Raw genomic sequence first — 23,206 nt, 5'->3', positions numbered from 1 at the left:
AGGAAATAAATAGACCCAATGGACAATGAGGGCCTGAAAGTTGATTTATTCAAAGATAAATTTTATCATAGAAATCTATTTTTTCAAAGGCAGAGGGAGTATAAAACCTGATCAGTGGAAGCAAGATAGTTCAATTATTTCTTTCTCTCATTCTCGTTCTTACAACTTCAAACAACAAAGACAGCGGACACGCCAGCTGTATCAATGAAGAAACAACAATGATAGCCGAGGGATAATTGATCGAGCCCAACACCTATAGGCAAGTTGGGCATGGTGGTACCTGTAGAGTTGTATACTAATCAAACAACAATGACAGCCGAGAGATAAAGGAGCCCAAATGCAACGCCTATGGGCAAGTTGGGACTGGACCCCGCAGCGTCGACACAGACTCGTTGACGTTCTTCATTCTTCATAACTACTCCAATGAGTACTTGCCACGTTATTGGGGTACCTTATTCGTGGACGGGAGACACCCTGACCCCGCCTCGCTACAAGGCAAAGAAGAAACCACCATAAGTGAACTCGGATCCGGTTTGCCACGTTACAATTTAGAAGTGTGGAAATGATACTATTTGGTCTCACTAGGATCCGGTTTGCTATTGGAATTCGGATGTATTATTGGATACAGATCTTGAAAAATTGAAGGTTGGAATCCACTATTCCAAGCTTATAAGGCTATTCTCAGTGCATTATGTTTCACTGTTTCAAATGTTATTATGAAACCTACGATACGACTCACCCAATACATAGTATCATGGTATTATTTCTTAGGAGCGTCTAAACAATTAATTATTATTATGTATCTTTTATCTATGACAATGGGTTCAAGGATTGTGCTCGGTTTCTAACACTACGTCAGAATAGCACTTCACTGCCAGTTCAAAACACCCCATCACTGCCGGATTTTGAATCGACGCAACCATACCGGCAGTGATGAGGGTCAGCTATCACTGTCGGTTCCTACAAACCAGTAGTGTTCTTCAACTTCACTGTCGGTTCTTTACAGAACCCGTAGAGTTCCGGTCCACCAACACTGCCGGTTCATTAGACCACCCGACAGAGTTCCGTTTTACCAAACACTGTCGGTTTGTGTTTTAACCGGCAGTGTTGTCATAATGAGCACTGCCGGTTTGTGACCAGAACCGACAGAGTTTAGTTCCACCAAACACTGTCGGTTTATGTTTTAACCGGTAGTGTTGTCATAACGAGCACTACCGGTTTGTGACAAAAACCGACAGTGATGGGATAAGCTAACGCTGCCGGTTTGTGGCTCAAGCCGACAGTGCCATCTTGGCCAACACTGTCGGTTTGTTTCTAACCGACAGTGAAGGTTACGAGAACACTGTCGGTTTGTTGCTAACCGATAGTGATGGCCTGTTCGCATTTTATTGTTTTATAATTTATTTTAATTTATATTTTTTCGTGGAATCGGGTTTCGCTTTATATATGCTATGTAGACGACAGGTCCATCGATATTAAACATTACAAATGTTACAGTTACAGTTCAAATGTTCTTATCAAGAACTCGATCCCTCAAAATAAAAAAGAAATTATTCAATAAGATGAAGCATACTTCTCGGACTTCTTACAATAATCTAGCGAGCCGCTCTGGGCGGTCCTTGAACTTCACAGATTGTGTAATGAAAAATACTCCATATTTTTCCAATACCTTTGCTAAGATGAATTTTGCCAGCTCCGATTGCAGTGCGACGATCTCCATGTCTAATAGCCTTTCGTGGTTATATTTCTTGCGCTGTCGTTCAAAAAAAATGATATCCAAAGAGGAATCAGTAAATCATTTTGTTGAATTATTAATAGACATAAATGAAATGGGGATTATACACATCAACTTATCTGCTTCTTCCGATTTTCCGCCGATGTAGCGAAGCATTGCCCACATTATATAAAACCCGCATTCATTGTTTCTCGCCGACTGTTTTAGGTACTTCCCCTCCATTTCGACAACCTTGAACAAGACCTGCATCCCACCGATATGTCTTCTTCGGACACTGTGCAACATTAAAAGGAGAAACATTAGAAAGCGGTATGTGTGACTAGAAAATAATATGTTATTAGGATCGCTTACTAATTCAGCACTGCCACTAGTGCATCTAGATGATGAAATGGTTTTTTCTTCGAGTTCCACACCTTGATCAGATTTTTAGCAAGATTGACACAAATGAAGATGAAATGGTTGCTGCAATCACATAATCCTAATTATCGAATAATCTTAATGAAAAAAGAAGCATAAAATTAAAAGCCAAGAACACATACTCATAGTTGTAGGCTAGAAGTATGTGGGTTTTGTTCTTCATCTTGAATTCATCGAAAACAACCATCAATCTCTCTTTCAAGTCTTCCACGTCACATCCATGGAGGCCTAAACATGTCTTCTCATTGACTCGCAAGGGGTCCAAGAAGCCTATGTTATCCCATTTGCTTTTTAGTATGCAAATTTTTGCTATACACCTACATAAAATCATGGAAATTGGTCAAAAGTTAACAATTTGTGTCTCGAGAGAGTAGTTAATTATAATATCGTGCATGTAGGGTACTTACATAGTCCACAGCGTCAACATTTGTGAATCAAGAGAGCGTTTCTAGTATAGCTGGAATAAGCACTCCCACTCGACATCGAACTTCTCGTCTTCAGGATAATGAAAAACATGTGGCGAACGGATAATAACCTCAAAATCAAAGTCCTCCATCTCTGTTGCTTGAGCCATGTAATATTCATGCAACTGGCGCATATATGTTGTCAAATTTTTATACTCGTTATCGGGAACCAAAAGATTGCCCCTTTCATACTTCATTGTCGGTGTTTCCGTCCCTTGTACATCATAATAGATGTTCGCGGCCTCTTCAATGGTTAACTTGGGGTTATCTTCAACGTACTTCTGTATCTTTCTTAAATCTTCATTGTGTATTTTATCGGCTCTTATTGTAGCGTACTGATTCTGTGTTTGCCTTTCGAATTCGGACTTCAACAAACACGAAGACAGTGAGGCATAGAGATTGAAGAAACTAACACAATCTTCCTTCGAGATGTGTACTATAAATTATCTCAATATTTGATTACATAGTCAATAATTAAATTATAGAGATGCGCATAAAATATAAATTAGATATTCAGTGCGAATTACTGATACAACGTCTGCATAATGATTACATAGTTAACAATAATCTAACTATCTTTAGGTGCATCAACAATGAGGGCCTCATTGTGATCAAGCCGTACGTAAGCAGGTTTGTCACCCTCTTGAAGGATAGGTAGGGGTACGTTCGCCTTGAATGGAGGCATTTCCTAATAGCCCCTGTAGTCTTCTTCGCTCGTCACTCCATCGACACCGACAATCTTTCTTTTCCCTTCTAGGACTACTTTTAGCCTTACTTTTGTCTTGTTGTCCTTTGCATAGAAGACTTGCATAACATCTCTTGCAAGGACAAAGGGGTCGTCTTTATATGCGGTCTTAGTGAGATCAACGGTAGTGAACCCTTCGCTGTTAGTGTTGATTTCCTCGAGCCAGACCCACTGGCAACAAAAAAGAGCTGCCTTCAATGGATCGTAGGCTAGCTCCCATATCTCCTCTATGAAACCATAGTATGTCGCCTGCAAGTTGCCGTTTTCATCGTGAGCATCAAAACGAACATGACAATTTTGGTATGTGCTCTTTCTATCTTACTTTTTTGTGTAAAATGTGAATCCATTGATCTCATACCCTTGGTAGTTAAGATATGTACTCGAAGGTCCCTTGGCTAAGGCATCTAGTTGATTACCCAACTTTATTCCAAGCAAGCGACGTCGCAACCAGTTGACAAATTCCTCCTTATGTTTTTATCCAACCAAGCCTGTGACCTGCTCGGATATAGAGTATGCAGCGATTGCCTATGCTCGTCAATGTATGGCATCACACCCTCGGCTTGCTGGAGAACAGCAAATTATGCCTGTCTGAAAGAAATAGGGTCGTCTACTATAACAGATTTCTCCCCGATCGTTCCTTTGCCACGTAGTCTTCCCTCATGATGAGATTCTAGAACTCCGACCCTTTTGATGTTCAGATAATATGTGCAGAACTCAATGGCCTCCTCCATTGACCATCCTTCAACCATGCCTCCTTCTGGCCTGAATCTGTTCCTAACATACCTCCTAAAATCTTTCATCAATCTTTTGAAAGGGAACATCTGATGTAGGTACATTGGGCCATGGGCTCTAATTTGGTCAACAAGATGAATGAGCAGATACAATGAGATATCAAAGTAAGTCGACGGGAAATGAATCTCAAGCCTAACGAGAGTTTTGGCTATGTCTCACTGTAGCTGCTCTAGCGTGGACACATCAATGACCTTTTTTGAGATCGCGTTGTAGAACGAGCAAAGCTTTATGATTGGGGCACAGACCTTTGGGGGGAGGATACCATGCAGGGCAACAGGGAGCAGCTGAGTCATAATGACATGACAGTCATGGGCCTTCATAGGGCCATAGTTGAACTTGAGTTCTCTCATGTTCACTAGCCTCTTCGGGTTCGCACAGTAGCCCGTCGAGACTTTGAGTTCATTGAATAAAGAAATAAGCGTACACTTTTCTTCCTTCTTCAATGTCCATGATGCAACCAAAAGTTCAAACTGACCATTCTCTAGCTCCATGGGATGCAGCTCCTTCCTGATTCCCAAGTGTTGCATATCTAGGCATGTGGCTAGTGAATCCTTCGATGTCCCCCCGATGTCCATCAAGGTGTTAAGAGTGTTAGCGCACATATTTTTAGTGATGTGCATGGGATCAAGACAGTGGCGTATACTCAGAAATGACAAGTAAGGTAGTTTTTAGAAAACTGATTTTTTTTTCTTCCAAACGCTCCCATCAGGCGCTGCTACTGCATTGTCCCCCTTCCCAAGGACAACCTCTAGTTTGTTGAGTTGTCAAAGTATCACAGGCCTATCTCGATATTTTGGAGCTAAGCGTTTCTCAATAGTACCATTGAAATCTTTTCTATTCCTGTGGTAAGGGTGATCCTTAGGTAGGAACCTATGGTGTCCTATATAAACTATCTTTGAGTTATTTGGCAGATTTACCTAATTGGTGTCGTCCAAGCACTTGACACATCCAGTATAGCCTTTTGTCTTCTCTCTAGACAACGAACCTCGACCTGGCAGGTCGGTGATTGTAGCGATAAGTACTCCTTTGATCATGACATGTTCCTTTTTGTACTCGTCCCAAACATCCGACACACCCTTTTCAAACACCTCCACTAGTTCATCGATCACTGGTTCCAGAAACACATCGATGTCATTCCCAGGTTATCTTGGCCCTTGGATCAGTAGTGGCATCTGGATGTACGACCACTTCATATAGACCTAAGGTGGAGGGTTGTATATACAGAGATGCTACGATTGTTTCTAACCTGGTCAAAAGGATTCATCCCATCTGTGCTCAAAGCAAACCAAAGGTGCCTTACCTCTCCACCGATGTCCTTATAGAACATTATATTGATAGTCCTCCAGTCATGCCCATTGGCGGGGTGCCTCATTATTGTATCTTTCTTATGCTCTTCACCATGCCAGCGCAATAGCTTGGCTGACTTTGCACATGCAAACAGCCTATGCACCTAGGGAGCTATAGGGAAATACCAAACGACCTTTATGAGACCTCTTCTGGTCTTAGTACCCTCATCTGACAGCCCTTTCTTGTACCGTGGAGCTTCACACTTAGGGCACTTGTCCAAGTCTTTATATTTTTCTCCACTGTACAATATGTAATCATTGGAACACGCGTGGATTTTTTCAACCTCGAGGCCGATAGGGCAGATCATTTGCTTGGCCAAGTATATTTTTTTCTGGCAACTCGTTTTTTTTCTGAGAGCATTTTTCTTATTATACCTAACAACTGATCGAAGCCTTTATCGCTCAATCCGTTTGTCGATTTGAACTCTAACAACATGATGTCAGCTTCCAATTTGCTCATTGGACAATTCCTATACAATAGTGTTTGTCATCTTGTCTCATTTTCTCTAGCTTTCTCAGTTGTCTTTTACCAAGACATCCAGTCTCTACATTACATAGCAGCTGAGAAATGCCATCGTTATCCTCGGTGTTGTCAGCTAGCGTGTTCCTAAACATATTATTAATTGTGGCCATAGGTTTCGTATTGACACCGAGTTCCTTGTCAGCATCGTGGATGGCTACGTCAGGCATGTCCACATCATCATCGTTTTCCTATAGAACATTCACACCAACCTCACCATGCATAGTCCATATCGTATAGTTTGGCATGAACCCTCTGGTAATCAAGTATGATCGTATAGACTCAATTTGACGAAAGTTCCTTTGATTCTTGCAATTTTTGCATGGGCAGAAGACAGGGTTCCCATTCCCAGCATGAGCTTTGTCATCGGTGATAAACTGGCTGACGCCATACATGTACCGCTTGTCTGTTCGGGACAAATGTATCCACTCTCGATCCATCTCTGCACAAAAAAATACTGAGACAGTAATTACAAAGAATTAATAAGAAATTGAGCTTCATGAACAACAATTGTAGCTCGAAAGTACTATTTTTGGAAAACATTATTGTACACTAATTATTGGAAATTAAAATTGGTAGCCCCGGCCCTATAAATTGAAAATCGTATTAAAAACAATTATTGTACAATAATGAAAAACATCTATCCTACTCTACTTCTAAGAACTAATTATAGCATCACATACTAACAATGATGATCTTGACCACCATGGAATAATTAGCTAGGAATTTAAATGTGTTCATAGACACCAACCTTTTGGATGATGGATTCACCATAATTTGAGCCTTGCACAAATGTCCAATTAGAAAAGTACTCTCTAGAATGGAGAAAGAACTCGAATAAGAATCAAGCAATGTAGCCATTAAAACGAAGCTAATTAAGCAACAAAATCAAAGGAGTGGATGTTTGTTACTAACCTTAAAGCAAAAAGATCAAGCCATTCTTCAAAATCCAAGCCCTAGCTTCATGGTGAAGAGCAGACGCAACAATAGAAGGAAGGGCCCAAACGCGCGCCTCTGTTCTCGGGATGAAAGAGAGGAGGAAGAAGAGGACAACTGCAGCCTTTTTGTGCTGTAGGTTTATCACCGTCGGTTATTAGCTAGAACCGACAGTGATAGATCCAAATCACTGTCGGCTCTTGGCTTAAACCGGCAGTGATGAGTGGCCGCCAGAACACTGCCGGTTCAAGCCACAAACCGGCAGTGATGTGGTCCTTCACTGTCGGTTTTGGCACAGCCCCAATCATTTTTTTTCATTTTCAAGCTCATAACTGGCAGTGAAGGTACATCACTGCCGGTTGTCACAAATCTGGCAGTGATGAGGCCGACAGTGATGTCCAAATCTAACGTAGTGTAACTTTAGATGTACCCAAGCTGTATGTACAGGACCATACACTTTTATCTCTCTATCTTCATTAAATCCATGCTAAGTCAGAAAAAAAATCCTAGGAGGCGGCATCTAGTTAATTAGTATGTTACTCCTGTATAGAAAAGGATACGATTCTCGTTTTTCAGGAAGTCAAATGCTTCTAAATGTGATCAAAGTTATACGAAAAACTAATAACATTTATGATGCAAGTTAAGTACTATCAATTAGATTAACTATGAAACATATTTTTTAATAAACTGATTTGGAGATATAAATGTGAATACTATTCACTATAAGCTTGATCAACCTAACAATTTCAATAGGCACAAATATTATAGTTACATTCTTTGATGGACAAAGGTAGTACTATCCAAAGAGGCAAACACACCTTTCTAGCCTCACTTTCGTAGGGCAGTGTGGAATTGGAAGTCAATCTTAATTAAAAACTGGATAAAAGGATATCCATTGACTCGGTTCTAGTCTCATACTCTCATGGGATATGCTCTAGACTCGGTTTAACCAAATATATACAAGAAAATATTAATATTTATAATACATAATTAGTATTATTAGATAAATCATTAAAGCTATTTTTATAATAAAAACTTATTTAGAGGTATAAATATTTTGCTAATATTTTCTACAGATATAGTTAAATTTAAGAAAAAAATTTGACCAGCGCAAATACCGATGCTTAAAAAGGAATAGGGGGAGTATAGGATAAAAGGAGGTGACATCCGTGCAGGCTATTTTATGGGGTTACGGATGTGTGCATGTTTACCAAATGAACGAAAGACATGACATGAGCCAGTGCTGCACTGGTAAGACACTCCGGCTTTCTCCTTTTGAATCGCTTTTTCCTGGCACTAAAACAAAAAGTACTCTCTCTATTTTAGAAATTGACTAGGCATGTTCTCCAACACTACAATTATATTTTACATGTAATTTCTACTAAAAATGTTGGTATCAAAACTATAACCATAGAAAGTAAGGCATTAAAATATGAATGTAATGTTATCTTTTCTTGTTTAATAGAGTTTATAACACTGTTAATAGAAGAAATTATTGAAATTGAATCTTGAATTGCGTGCCACCATGTAAAAGATATGTAGAGAGTATTTGTACTCAGTTCTCTAAAAAATTTCAGTTGGTTTTTAAACTTCAAATGATCTTTTAATATAGTACTCCCTCCATAAAAAAACATTAATGTAATGCTAGGTTTAAGACTAGTCAAACTTTCTCAAGTTTATGATATTTTGTAGAAAATATATCAATATTTATATCTCCAAATAGATTAACTATGAAAATATTTTTCATAATTAATCTGATAGTACTCCCTATGTCCCAAAATAAGTGGTGTTCTCGCTTTCCGAGGAGTCAAACGACTTTGACCATATATATATAAGAAAATATTAACATTTATAGTACATAATTAGTATCATTAGATAGATCGTTAAATCTATTTTCATATATTGGTTGCTTAATTAGAACCAGCAATTTGCATTCCTACTGCAAACCGGTGACCAAAATTTATATTGGTTGCTTATTCATATATACTTTTTTAAACCATTGGCCACTTGTAAGGAAAATATACTGGAAAACGTTATTAGTCTATCTGTACGCCCTCCTGCAAACCCGTTGACCAAAATTTATATTGGAGTCCTGCCTCACAGTGGATTTGGAACTAGGAATGTTTGCTTTGATAAATAAAGAATAATTATTGTATTTTTTCACTACTCCTTACTTTTTGTTTTGTTATGTGGAATGGAATGATCGAGTTGATCCACATCACGGTCTTTTCTCATAAATGAATAATTAATATAGGCTGCGTTTGCTGGTCTTATCAGACCAGCCAGCCGGCTGATCCCCCTCTCAATTTACTGTTCATCAAACCAGCCAAATAGTGTTTTTTTCTCACAACAAACCAACCGGAACCGTGTTTTTCAGCCAAGTTTCAGCCAGCCAAAAGGGGCCATAAGCAAAAGAAAGAGTCATTCTATAAAATTTGAGAGGACACATGATGCACAGTGTTACTTGAACCAAACGCCCTCTAGGTATGGAGACCACAAATTAGCAAACATGTATTTAAATAAACCATAACGATAACAAAAATAAACCATAAATTAGCAAACATGCAGATAGCTAAATTTATTTTTATGTATCTTGGCATGTTTAATATTGCAAATTATGCTCCAATGTAATATGGTTGAGTTTGAACTTGCCTTCACCACGGTGATTTCCAGGGTCTTGTTGCTTTTCAACTGGCTTCTTGAATACTTTTCTTCCTCGAAATTTTACGAATTAACATCCAATAAGTAAACATTGATAAAAGAAATTCAAACAGAATTTTAGAAACTGATGAAATCAAACAATTATTAGTACTGATGCATAGACTGTAGGTTTGGAGAAATTTACACATGGATATATTAAAAACAGAGTTGAAGTAGAGAAGAAACAGATCTGGGATTTTTTCAGGAAATAAAGAAGGAAAAAGTCTACTCCACCACCTCAACTATGGAAGATGGTCTACATAACCCCCTCAACTATGAAACCGTCTGTTTTACCCCCTGAACTTTCCAAAACCGTCTAATTTACCCCCTGGGCGGTTTTTCAGGGCGGTTTTGCTACAGTAACAGCGGGTCTGCTACAGTGACAGCGTGTTTGCTACAGTACCGGTGTTTTGAATTTTCTTTTTTTTGTTTATTTTCGTTGAATTTTTGAAAAATCATAGTAAATCATAGAAAAATCGTAAAATGAAAAATCTAATTTTATTGGACTCCACATGAGTAGATCTACACAGTGAATATATAATACGGTATGTTTTAGTACAAATAAAATACCGTATTATATATTCACTGTGTAGATCTACTCATGTGGAGTCCAATAAAATTAGATTTTTTATTTTACGATTTTTCTATGATTTACTATGATTTTTCAAAAATTCAACGAAAATAAACAAAAAAAGAGAAAATTCAAAACACTGGTACTGTAGCAAACCCGCTGTCACTGTAGCAGACCCGCTGTTACTGTAGCAAAACCGTCCAGGGGGTAAATTAGACGGTTTTGGAAAGTTCAGGGGGTAAAACAGACGGTTTCATAGTTGAGGGGGTTATGTAGACCACCTTCCATAGTTGAGGGAGTGGAGTAGACTTTTTCCAAATAAAGAAGAGGGTTATTAAGAAACAGAGTTGAAGTAGTACTGATGCACAACTGTGGGGGTATGGTCCCCGGTATCCACAAGACAAGACATAGACCGTATCATCAGAGGTGGTCCAGCCCATAAGATCAAGACGTGCACGACGCTGCTCGGCGTGCACCGCAAGCTATTATATAGTACCAAATATGATACTTTCCTTGTAACCCTGCCCCTCCAGACTATATAAGGAGAGGCAGGAGTCCCCTAGTGGACAACGATCCATACATCTCAATGCAATACATCACAACACAGGATGTAGGTATTACGTCATACCGATGGCCGAACCTGTCTAAATCTTGTGTCTTGGTGCTTGTATTACCATCTCGCTTCTGATCACGCTCACCCCCACCGATCAATCTACCATCGTGGGATACCCCTCGGTGAACCGCCGAGCATCTTTTATCGACAGTTGGCGCGCCAGGTAGGGGTATGCGCTTGATCCATGGCGAGCTAGATGGATCTCAAATCAACAGCGCGTTCTCGTCATCAATCTCGTGGAGATCCATGCCGGTCCACGACGACGATTCATCGCTGGCTACATCAGCCCCCGCGACAGCAGATCCGATCTCGGAACCAACTCCGAGGTCACCTTCATCAACAACTCGCCGCCCGCTTCCTCGCTACCAGAGGAGGCAGATCAACAACAACGATCTGATCATATCCATCGATCGGGTCAGTCTGAAGCTCGCCGATTGCCTCTCCATCGCCGAATCGGCTCTGGACACTCTGGTTCAGTGCTGACCACCCTCCGATCCAGATCTATCGGAGGCTACTTGGGAAACTCCAGGGGTTATGGCCCTACCCTTCAGGTTCGCCAACGCTGCCGCCGCTTACCATCATGCCCTAAGGGGCAGATTCGTCGACCAGGTTGAAGACGTCCATCCTCTCGCCGACCCGATAGCGCCGTACGTCGCCGACCAGTCATTCTGTCTAAAGCTAAGTCACACTTTAATATTTTCCTAAATATTCTCCAATCTCTATATATCGCCATGATGTTTCTTCGAACTGTTTTCTCTATGTTTGCTCTTCAAACGATTTTCTAAACCCCCGAACAGTCATGTTATGCTCGGATGCCTCTAGAGACGGCCCTGTCTCCGGCTCCTCCCAACTCATGCACGAGCGTTTACCCTCTGCGTTATGGGTGGTCGGCAACGGCTCTTTAGCGACGCCTGTTCCTCCTACATGTGCATGGGCTCCGCGCTCCGCGTTATGGTTAACAGGCTAGCTAAGGCTGGAGACTCAGCTATACACTAACTGTTCAGGCGGTTTATATTAAATACATCTTCGCTCCAACTGATCGCCAAGCTATATGCTCTATTTTTTCTCTGGAGTTCATATATCTTTACATCATGTACTACCCGTTCTACATATTTGTATTGTAGGATCATCGTCCAGGTGATCAGACCACCTGGTGCTTAGACTTCTCCACTGATCAACTGGTCGGACTGCTAGGTTCATAGACTTCGTCGCCGACCAGTTGATCGGACTATTCGCCGGTCGCTTCTAATCAATGCTCACTTCGCCGCCGGCCAGTTGACCAAACTGTTCGTCGCTTGTGCTTCATCGCCAGCTACGCCGGTTACTCCTCGGCGCTCGGATTCTTCGTGCTCGAGGACTAAGTGGGTACACTTCACCGCACGAACATCGCCAGCTATGTCGGGGACTCCTCGGTGCTCGGACATCGCCAGCTACGCTGGGGACTCCTCGGTGCTCGGACATTGCCAGCGACGCTGGGGACTCCTCGCTCCTCGATGCTCGGTCGTCGACAGCGACGCTGGGGACTCCTCGCTCCTCGGTGCTCGGATATCGCTAGCTATGCTGGGGACTCCTCGGTGCTCGGACCTCGCTAGCTTCGCCGGGGACTCCTCGGTGCTCAAACATCGCCAGCGACGCCGGGGACTCCTCGCTCCTCGGTGCTCGGACATCACCAGCGACGTCGGGGACTCCTCGCTCCTCGGTGCTCGGTCATCGCCAGCGATGCCGGGGACTCCTCGCTCCTCGGTGCTCGGTCATCGCCAGCGACGCCAGGGACTCCTCGCTCCTCGGTGCTCGGACATCGCCAGCGACGCCGGGGACTCCTCGCTCCTCGGTGCTCGGACATCGCCAGCGACGCCGGAGACTCCTTGGTGCTCCCTTGGTGGTCGGATCTTCCTACGTCTTGTCGGTGTGCTATCAAGCTGCTCCATGCTGTTCGGATCAAGGTGCTGATCTTGGGTAGCACATCTAGAGTCTTGATACGCGCATGTCAGACGACGTCAGCAAGCTTTCAGACTTCTTTTTCTTTGACCCTGCTTCAAGATTCATTCTTCATCTTCTAGAAGGCTCGGGGACTAAGTGGGCACACTTCACCTTATGGTGAATGTGCTTGTTCTCATCTCGAGGCTATGTCCAGGGACTGGCTGACTACTCGGTTGGTCTTCTACTTTCTGATTTTGGCACCACGTGACTACGTCACCTACTGTCAGGCACGGGGAGTAGCTGTGGGGGTATGGCCCCTGGTATCCATAAGACAAGACATGGGCCGCACCATCAGAGGTGGCCCAGCCCACAAGATCAAGGCGTGCACGGCGCTGCTCGGCGGGCACCGCAAGCTAATGTATAGTACCAAATAGGATACTTTCCTTGTAACCCTGCCCCTCCAGACTATATAAGGAGAGGCAGGGGTCCCCTAGTGGACAGCGATCCATATATCTCAATGCAATACATCAGAACACATGATGTAGGTATTACGTCATACCGACGGCCGAACCTGTCTAAATCTTTTGTCTTGGTGCTTGTATTACCATCTCGCTCCTGATCACGCGCACCTCCACCGATCAATCTACCATCGTGGGATACCCCTCAGTGGACTGCCGAGCATCTTTTGTTGACAGGTATAAAGAGGATTATATTTCTCAAAAAGAGCAGATAGATTTTCGGATTTCATGGCTGGAAATAAATAAAATAGACATTTTTTTTATAAAAAAAGTTATAAGGTGAGCTAGCTTACTTCCGGATTTTTCCAGTATCTCTAGAACAACTCCAGGATACCTAAGTTCGAGTTCCTCACACCCTTCAATTGAGATTGCATCAGCCCCTGTTTTCGTAGAAGAGAGGATAAATTGGATGCATGCATCTTTCAGCTCCCTGCAATGATAGTCGTCAGCTAGGGCTACGGTGGTTGCCACACTGTGAACAGTTAGTCTGTCGGAAAGGATTCTTCCACAATACAACTTCATCCTCTCCATGCCATATTTGTCGGCAGCCGCCAATAATTTCTTAGCGATTTCCTCATTCCTATGTCCTCTCAGCAGTGAATCCGTGTAGATGAAGTGAAGCAGCGTCTTGAACGCAGCAGGCTCCATGTCTTCAATAGCAACTGTGCTGCTGTTATCAGTAGTAGCAGGAGTCCTCCTGTCCCACATGTTTTGTTGTCCATGGAGCTGAGGCTGAGTAGTTGAAGTCATTGGCGGATTTGGGCCCCGGGCTGCCCGGGCTGCAGCCCGGGGCGAGGCCCATGAGCAGTGGGAAATTGCTTTATAAAAATGGCATAAAAAGGCCTTTCAGCCCATTAGCCCACCCCGAGCAGGCCGTCACAGCAGGCCAGCAGCGGCTCCCGTCTCGCGTTTTGGCCTTCCAGCTCCTTGGCCGTCGCCGTCCTCGCCTGGCAGGACTCCAGCCTCCAGCCTCGGAGCCTCGGCCTCCCCTCCCGTTTCCGCTGCCTCCACGGCTCCACGCCAGCCGCCACCCGCCACTCCGCTAGGACTACTCCCCACGACGGCCGACGGTGCTAGCGCGACCTGCCGACCTCCGTCCGCGTCCCGGCTCCCGGCTGCACCTCCGCTGGCTGCGCGCCCGCGCGCCGCGCCTCCCGGCCTCCCCTCTCCCGTGTCCGCCTCCCAGCGCCGTGGCGACGCCGGCCGCGCGCCGCGCCCGCACGGCCGCACCGGCTGGCCCCCTGGCGGCCTAGCCCCCTGCTGGCCAGGACTGCTGCTGGCTGCTGAGTGCTGAGCCGGCCTACCGGTCGGCCTCCTGGCGGCCTGCCGGCCTGGCCCCGTGGCCCCTGCAGCCCTACTGGCTGCTGGCTGCTGCCCACCACCACCCGGCCACCCCCTTGCTGGCCGGCGGCTGTTGTCTGCTGTCTGCTGGATGACTGCATTGGCGGATTTGGGCCCCGGGCTGCCCGGGCTACAGCCCGGGGCGAGGCCCATGAGCAGTGGGAAATTGCTTTATAAAAATGGCATAAAAAGGCCTTTCAGCCCATTAGCCCACCCCGAGCAGGCCGTCGCAGCAGGCTAGCACAAGGTTTTTTTAGGCGCTAGGCGTTTTCAAGGCGGTGACCCCTCGCCTAGCGCCTAGGCGTGCCTAGGCGCGCCTAGGCGTTTTCTAGGCGTTTTCTAGGCGTTTTTCCCTTTTTGTATTTCAGCATATATATAGCTGAATAAATTATATAAATAATTAAATATAGTAGCAGAGTGAATTGTATAAAAGGAGATAAGGTCCAATAGACATACCTTAGTTGATACAAAAGTGACATTCATGCTTAGTTCATACATTGATACATAGTTGATAGTTCATACAATACAAATGTGATGTTCCTACAGCAATACAATGGACCATATCAGTAGTTAAATACAAATGGACAGCAAACCATATGAATAATACAAGTTAAAAGATACAGGTTAGATACTTATCTGAATGATCTTAGCCTTCTCCTATCCATCAGACATTATCAGCACTCAGCAGCAAAGGAAAGCCATTTCAGAACACAAACATGTAGGGATAACAGTAGCAGCAAAGAAAATTAAATGCATAGCAGACCAGTAGGACAATACAACACATAATTCAGTTCTCAAAACACAGAAGTACAGAACACAGGCACAGACTGCAGGAGTTCTAAGTTCATAAGTTAAAAGATACAATTAAAAGATAAACATGACATGATAAAGCCCCACTGCCATATCTTCTTCAATAGGGTTCCATATATTCATCCTCATCTTCATCAAACTCTTCTTCTTCGGAGTCAAATTCTTCTCCTTCATAAAGCTGTCTCACTCTTGCACTTCTACGCAGCTGAAGTTGTTGGTCTGCTCCCACTGCTTCTCCAATAACAGACCAAGGTATCCCTGTACCTTCCATCTCCTCATCTTCCTCATCTCTATAGACAACTGTTGCACATTCATCTCCATCCTCATACAGAAAACCCTGAGCTTCAGTTGTGTCACTAGACAAGAGAACATCAGTGGTTTTCTTTGACACTATCCTTTCTTTCTTATTAATCAACTTGGAGTTGAATTGAATAAAGACCAATTTGTTGAGTCGGGTTATAGTAAGCCTATTTCTCTTCTTAGTGTGTACCTACAAATTAAACAATAGAGCATATAAATATTTCCATTCCTGTAAGTTTACTGCTGAAATCTGGACATTAGATAGAGAGTAACCATTTCAAATGTACTCCAATTTCTTTCACAGCCTGAAGAGCTTGATGTCAGAGATAGGATCCTTGTTGCCATCTTCTGTAAAGCTGGTGTTTCAGTTCCATACAACCGCCACCAAGATGCTGAAATAAATGAGCCATGTAATGTCAGTTACAAACTTACAATAGAATAATAGATGCAAATAGCTAACAGCCATGTAATATGAGTTACCTCTACCTGGGTTGTAATCATATTTTTCACAAGCCTTTGCAAGCTTCTTGTTAAATGGTCCTTCTCTATCCTGGAACTTCTTTAGTTCATGGTTGGCAGTCTGATCTTGCTTGTCCTCATCATCATTATAAAAAGTCTCTACACAACTAATAAATCCTTCTGTTATTGTTGGCTCATCAAAGATTGATGGGTTAGCATAGCTGTAGTATGGATTCAGCAGATAGGCAGTCAAATGCAATGGAGAATCAAGTCTTCCTTTCATCTTCTTGTCAATAATAGCAATAACTTCCTTGTAGCGGGTCTCAACATTGCCATAGGCTTCCTTGATCTCTCTTTTTGCCTTCAGTAGTTCTCCATATAGGAAACCCATTGATGGTTTCACATCCCCATCAACCAAACGAAGAACTTTGACCAATGGCTCAAAAACACTCAAACACAACTTCACATCCTTCCAAAAGGTTGGACTCAATATGGTTGCTGTTGCATCTTTTCCCTTTTTTGACTTCACATCCTTCAATGTGTCCCACCTACTATGAACCACCATCTTTCTTAGTTGGTCCTTCTTCTCTAGCATGCTGTTCAAAGTGAGAAAAGCTGAAGCAAACCTAGTCACCCCTGGCCTTATTATCTCTTTCCCCTCTGTGAAGTGTCTCAAGCACTCTAATGTTCTTGTGTGCCCATAGACAAATATGGTGAATGCCTTTGCTTGGTCAATCACCTTCTTGAACCGTGGCATGTTGCCAATTCCTTGGAGCATCAAATTGATTGTGTGAGTTGCACAAGAGGTCCAAAAGATGTTTGGTCTCTTCTCAGCCAATAGCTTCTTTGCGCCCATGTTGTTAGAAGCATTGTCTGTCACTACTTGCACCACATGATCCTGACCAATGTCTTCAATAGCTTTGTCTACTAGTTCAAAGATGACTTCACTTGTGTGTGACACATCTGACATCTCTTTTGAGCTGATAAAACTGGATCCATCGGCACAATTAGTGCACAGGTTCATTATGCTTCTCCTCTTCCTATCTGACCAAGCATCAGTCATAATAGAGCACCCATTCTTCACCTTCTCAGCATCACGTTCTTGCAGCAAACTCTTGGTTCTTGCATATTCTTCATCTAGCAAACTCTCTCGCAGATCACGCTGAGATGGAGGTTCCAGTCCAGAACCAAACTGTCCAATTGCTTCACACATTTGCTTGAACTCATCATTGTCACAAGCGTTGAATGGTATGGCTACAAATGATACAAAAAAGTGTAATTAGTGTTCAGTTCAGGCATGTATTCAAATCTGAAATGTAAAACAGAAATGCATAATAGTAAATTACCATGGTTATAGACCCATCTTGCAATATATTTATGCACCTCATGTGTTCTTTGTTTCCAAAGTTCCTTGTTCAGCTTCTGTTGCTGCAAAGATTCAGATTTTGTTGCTTTAGGATCAATAGCACGTGTCCACTTATCAATGGGTCCTAATTTGTGAGGCTCTGAACTTCCAACACAAGTCACTTCATCATCCTCTGTTCCAACCCGAGAAACATTCACTTCTTCTCTAAGCTCTAGTTCACGAGCAGCCTGCTGCTTCCTCTTCTTTTTTGCATCTTCTAGCGATTTCTTGCACTTCTCTTTAGCCTCATCTGTGCTCTTTCTGCATTTCTTCGCATTTGTTCCAACATTGGCCACATGTTCCTTCAACCGATGGATCCCTCCTTGGCTCCGATGACCACAGAACTTGCACTCGACCTTGTCCTTATTGTTTGGATCCACCAGAAACCCATACTCCCATCCCACATCATCTGAATTCCTTTTCAGGACATTCACTTCCTCCGGAGCCACTTCTTGCTCCGACATTCTACATGAAGAGAATGCAGAGGCATATGAAACTATAATTCTACAAACATGCAAAGGCATATAACAGCAATTCAAGAAATTAAGCTGCAATCTACAAACATGCAGATAGTAGGTACACAACAGACATCAATCATTCAGATTTCAGGCATATTAGATAGCAGATGTTAGTACATCACAGATGCAGATAATAGATGCTAGATACAGAGCAAGAACAACAGGCATTCAGGCATATTATATAGCATCAACCAGATCTCCAAAGGTAGTAGGTAAACAGCAGCAGCACACAGGCACACCGCACACAGCAGAACAGCACAGGCGTACAGAGCAGGAAGATGGAAGGGAGCAGTCGAGCAGAGGAGAGAGGAGCAGGGGGTGGGCAGACCTCACCTTGGGCTTGTGGAAGGCCAAAGGCGGCGACGAGGACCTCTGGACTCAGTGACTCCCTCCCCTGGTGGGCTCGAGGAGGAGCTCTGGACTCGCCTCCACCCTTCCCTGCAACGAGCCTCGGCGGGACACCAATTTCGCCGGTGCTACGGGTGGCGGCCGGCAGGAGAGATGAAGACCGGCGGCGGACAGCAGTGAGGATCTCCTTCTCCTATTCTCCTCTCTCTCTCTATGTCTCTGTCTCTCTCTAATCCGGCGCTCTGCTCTTTCCCTTCCCGCGCAGCCGCTTTCTTTCCCGCGCTGTCGCCCGCTCTCGCGCGTGCGCGCTCCCGCCCGCGAAAACAGAGTCCCGCGCCCGCGCGCTCCCGCCCAGCCGCCGCCTCGTCTGCCTACTCGCCGCCCAGGCGCCGCGGAGGCGTCGCGGAACGCCGTGGAGGCACGCGGAACGCCGCGGAGGCGCGTGGACCGCCTAGATGTACGCCTACCCCCGTAGGCGCCGCGGTAGGCCTCCGCCCAGCGCCTAGTCGCGCCTAGGCGACCGTGGAATCTCGCCTTGCCGAACATTGGGCTAGCAGCAGCTCCCGTCTCGCGTTTTGGCCTTCCAGCTCCTTGGCCGCCGCCGTCCTCGCTTGGCAGGACTCCAGCCTCTAGCCTCGGAGCCTCGGCCTCCCCTCCCGTTTTCACTGCCTCCACGGCTCCACGCCAGCCGCCACCCGCCACTCCGCTAGGACTACTCCCCGCGACGGCCGACGGCGCTAGCGCGACCTGCCGACCTCCGTCCGCGTCCTGGCTCCCGGCTGCACCTCCGCTGGCCGCGCGCCCGCGCGCCGCGCTTCCAGCCTCCCCTCTCCCGTGTCCGCCTCCCAGCGCCGCGGCGACGCCGGCCGCGTGCCGCGCCCGCATGGCCGCACCGGCTGGCCCCCTGGCCCCTGCTGGCTAGGACTGCTGCTGGCTACTGAGTGCTGAGCCGGCCTGCTGGCCGGCCTCCTAGCGGCCTACTGGCTGCTGGCTGCTGCCCACCCCCACCCGGCCACCCCCTTGCTGGCTGGCGGCTGTTGTCTGCTGTATGCTGGATGACTGGATCCATGAAAATATGAAATAGGTTGATTTCTACTCTTTAGTTTCATTTCTTTTTGAAAATTGCTCCATGATTGCTACCTTTTACATTGCAAAGTTATGAATATTTCATTTCATTGAGCAGGACTGTCATTGAATATTTGAGTCTTACTTTTCAATTGCAACATTTCATACCTTATAATGGAGAAATACTATGCCAAAAAAGATGCGTCAAAGAGTACTGTCGAAACCATAGAGAGCCGGGTTGAGCAAAAAAGACCAAGGATTGAACTTGATATGGGAGATATAGTTGCCGATCCAGGAGAAAGGAAGCCAATTGATGATTTTCATCATGGCATTAGGGATGAGGCAAGGAGAGCATATCTACAAATAGGTCCATATAGGCCAGCTGGTCATAAGTTTCCAAAAACTAAAAAAGATGGTAAAGGGCAATAAAGAGGATTTGTTGGATCATGGTTTGATGAATTTGATTGGTTAGAGTACAGTGTAGCCAAGGATGCAGCTTATTGCTTTTATTGCTATCTCTTTAAGCCACAACAAGCTGGGTTTCATAGTAATGATACATTCACCAAAGTTGGGTTTAGAAATCGGAAGAATGCAAAGGATTCTTTCAAGGAGCATGCTCAATCAATTGATGGCTTTCATAATAATGCAAGAAAGCGTGCACTTGATTTCAAAAATCAGAGGCAAAGTGTTGAACATGTGTGGACTGTTACAAGTGCAGCAGAAGAGGAGGCATATAAAGCTCGTTTAACTATCATGTTAGGCATTGCTAGATTCCTCCTTTTGCAAGCTCTAGCCTTTCGTGGACATGATGAGTATAAAACATCAAGAAATAAAGGGAACTTTATGGAGATGCTTGAATGGTATAGAAAGAAGGATCCTAAGGCTGCACTTGTGACCGGTGAAAATGCTCCAGGGAATAATCAAATGAGTTGTCCAATGGTTCAGAAAGATTTGGCTAGGGCTTGTGCAGAGGAGACAAGTGAGTTAATTACAAGTGAAATAGGAGATCGTTGGTTTGCGGTGCTTGTTGATGAGGCTCGTGATGCATCTATTAAGGAACAAATGGCTATGGTTGTGAGGTATATACCTCCTCTCCATTTGGTTATTTCGTTGGTTTTGTTTTGTTGCTTTCAAGTAACACTATTTTCTCTTTTCTCTTGTAGGTTTGTCAATGATAAAGGAAGTGTGATTGAGAGGTTTCTTGGCATTGAACATGTTTCTGACACCACATCAACCTCACTAAAAAAGCATTGGATACTATGCTTAGAAGATATGGTCTATCTATTTCCAAGATTAGAGGGCAAGGATATGATGGAGCTTCAAATATGAGAGGACAATTTCATGGGTTACAAAGACTGGTGAACGAAAACCCATATGCCTTTTACATCCACTGTTTTGCTCATCAATTGCAGCTTGTGGTAGTTTCTGTAGCCAAGTGTTGTGGCTCAACTTTTTATTTCTTCAATTATGTCACTTCAATCGTCAATGTTGTTAGTGCTTCTTGCAAGAGGAAAGATCAACTCCTTCAAAGTCACCATGATAAGCTTGTTGAGCAGTTAGATAGTGGTACTATTTTTTCTGGGAGAGGGAAAAACCAAGAAATTAGTCTTGCTAGGCCTGGTGATACACGGTGGGGTACGCATCATAAAACATTGGCACGTCTTATGATCATGTGGTCCTCTGTACTGGAGGTGTTGGAGAATATTAGTGAAGATGGAACTGATGGGGAAAAGAAAACTACAGCCTCTGGATTGATTCAAAGAATGGAGTCATTTGAATTTGTGTTCATATTACATCTTATGATCAGAGTATTGGGGATGACTAAAGACCTGTCACAATGTTTGCAAAAAAAAAATCAAAACATTGTTCGTGCAATAGGATTAATTGGCTCTGTGATGAGAAATATGAATGAAATGAGGGAAAATGGTTGGGAAGCTCTTTTTGAAGAGGTAAAGGAGTTTTGCCTCCTCAACAACATAGACATTCCTAATATGGAAGATATGATACCAGTTAGAGGTCGTTCGAGATGTCGTGGTGCTAAATTAGTGAGTTACTACCATCATTTTCATCATGGAATTTTCAATGTTGTGATTGATCAAGTTTATTGTGAGTTAAACAATCGATTTCCAGAAAGATCAACTCAACTCTTGAGATGTGTTGCTTGTCTTGATCCGAGGGATTCTTTTGCCAACTTTGAGGTACAGAAGTTAGTTGAGCTTGCTAAGATTTATAAAGATGACTTCTGTGATTATGACTGCATAAAGCTTGCGGGTGACCTCCGTATATTCATTGATGAAGTCAGAAATGATGATAATTTTGACAATTGTACTGATCTTGGTAACCTTGCTGAGAAGATGGTTCAGACTGAAAGAGATACAGCTTTTCCTTTGGTGTATCGTCTCATTGAACTTGCATTGATTTTGCCGGTGGCAACAGCAACAGTTGAAAGAGCCTTCTCTGCTATGAATATTATCAAGACCGAGCGAAGAAATAAAATGAATGATGATTGGCTGAATAGTAGCATGATTTGCTTTATTGAGCGGGATTTGTTTGCATCGATTGAAGATGAAAAAATTCTAAAGCGCTTTCAAGGCTTAAGAAACCGTAAGATGAATTTGCCAAACGAGGGCTCAAGGTGCGTGTTGTTTACTTGTATTAATCTATTTCAATACATAATGTTATCTTGTTTTATAAATGGCTGAGATGTTGAAATTTTTTATGTAGAATTGAGGATGTCGGTGCAAGTGGAAGTGGTGTTAATTCATGAAGACATGTATGGTTCTTTTTTTTTGTCATGGAAGACTCGTAATTTGGTACTTTTCTATCTTCAATGTTCTACGTATTGTTTGAGTCTATTGGTTGAACACTTGGGTGGGATAAAATTTTAAGTTTTATATTAGTTAGCCTGGGGCGGAGCCCGTCTGTGGATCCGCCACTGGTTGAAGTGGATCTTAAGGCCGGACACCGCATGTCAATGATAAGCTTGTGGGCACGGAACACCTCACTGGTTTTAACCTTGAACGTGATATCCGCATCCTTACCGGAGGCCAGCAGCTGTCCAAGATCAGATGGCAGGGTCGACGGCGGCACTTGAACGTCGATGAGGTAGGAACTGACAGCGGTCTCCCTCAGCTGTGCTTCCTTGATAACAGTGACAACACAGTGGATCTTAAGAGAATCGTTCCAAAGGAACCTACGCAGATCGCTCTTCTTCTTGAATTTGTCAGTTCCGCACGTGGGATTCTCAGCTGTTAACACAGTCGTCGTTGACTTGAAGGCGGCTTGGTCGTCGACGAGGCTAAACTCGTACGCCAGCCTCACCTTGGTGAACACACTCATGAGCTCCAGTTGTACTCCCACGTAGTCTTTGCACTCTTCCCCGTTGCCGGTTCCATCAGGGTAGTAGCGGATGCGCCAGTCATGGCCGCCGACAGTGAACCTGTCAGACAAGATGTATCCTCTATCAAGGTCGGTCTGGTAGCTGATAGTCTCTTATCTCGAATGTGTGTTCCCCACTCTCCTTCTCCAAGCTGCATATCGACGCTGTTACCCTTGGCGGCCTCAGCTGGGATGCCGCCATTATTTGCCCTCTCCTTCACCTAGCTAGCTTTTCTGTAAAAGTCGTTGTGGATCGGATCAGAGTAGCTAGGGGGGGGGGGGGGGGTTGGCTCAATAGATTAGGT

At 44.0% G+C, this 23,206-nt stretch overlaps 1 protein-coding gene and 1 pseudogene across 2 annotated transcripts; both read right to left on the bottom strand.

Annotated features, from left to right (window-relative positions):
• Positions 1-402: 402 nt before the first annotated feature.
• On the bottom strand, positions 403-23,103 carry LOC136469235 (BTB/POZ and MATH domain-containing protein 1-like; annotated as a pseudogene).
• LOC136472350 (uncharacterized) lies at positions 14,908-18,946 on the bottom strand. Of its 2 annotated transcripts, none has more exons than XM_066470062.1 (5): positions 18,444-18,946; positions 17,534-18,057; positions 16,209-17,441; positions 16,002-16,120; positions 14,908-15,918 (listed from the first exon to the last, which is right to left on the bottom strand). In XM_066470062.1, exons 2-5 carry the CDS (start codon positions 18,054-18,056, stop codon positions 15,529-15,531), a joined length of 2,265 nt encoding a protein of 754 aa, XP_066326159.1. In that variant the 5' UTR covers position 18,057; positions 18,444-18,946; the 3' UTR covers positions 14,908-15,528. The 2 variants fall into 2 exon arrangements, with proteins under 2 accessions (XP_066326159.1, XP_066326160.1); XM_066470063.1 differs by having other exon boundaries at positions 16,215-17,441.
• Positions 23,104-23,206: the final 103 nt, after the last annotated feature.

Source organism: Miscanthus floridulus, chromosome 8 (genome assembly GCF_019320115.1).
Source record: "Miscanthus floridulus cultivar M001 chromosome 8, ASM1932011v1, whole genome shotgun sequence".
NCBI classification, from domain to species: domain Eukaryota; kingdom Viridiplantae; phylum Streptophyta; class Magnoliopsida; order Poales; family Poaceae; genus Miscanthus; species Miscanthus floridulus.
The sequence above is the reverse complement of the archived record's forward strand: the minus strand, read 5'-3'. Positions and strand labels throughout refer to the sequence as shown.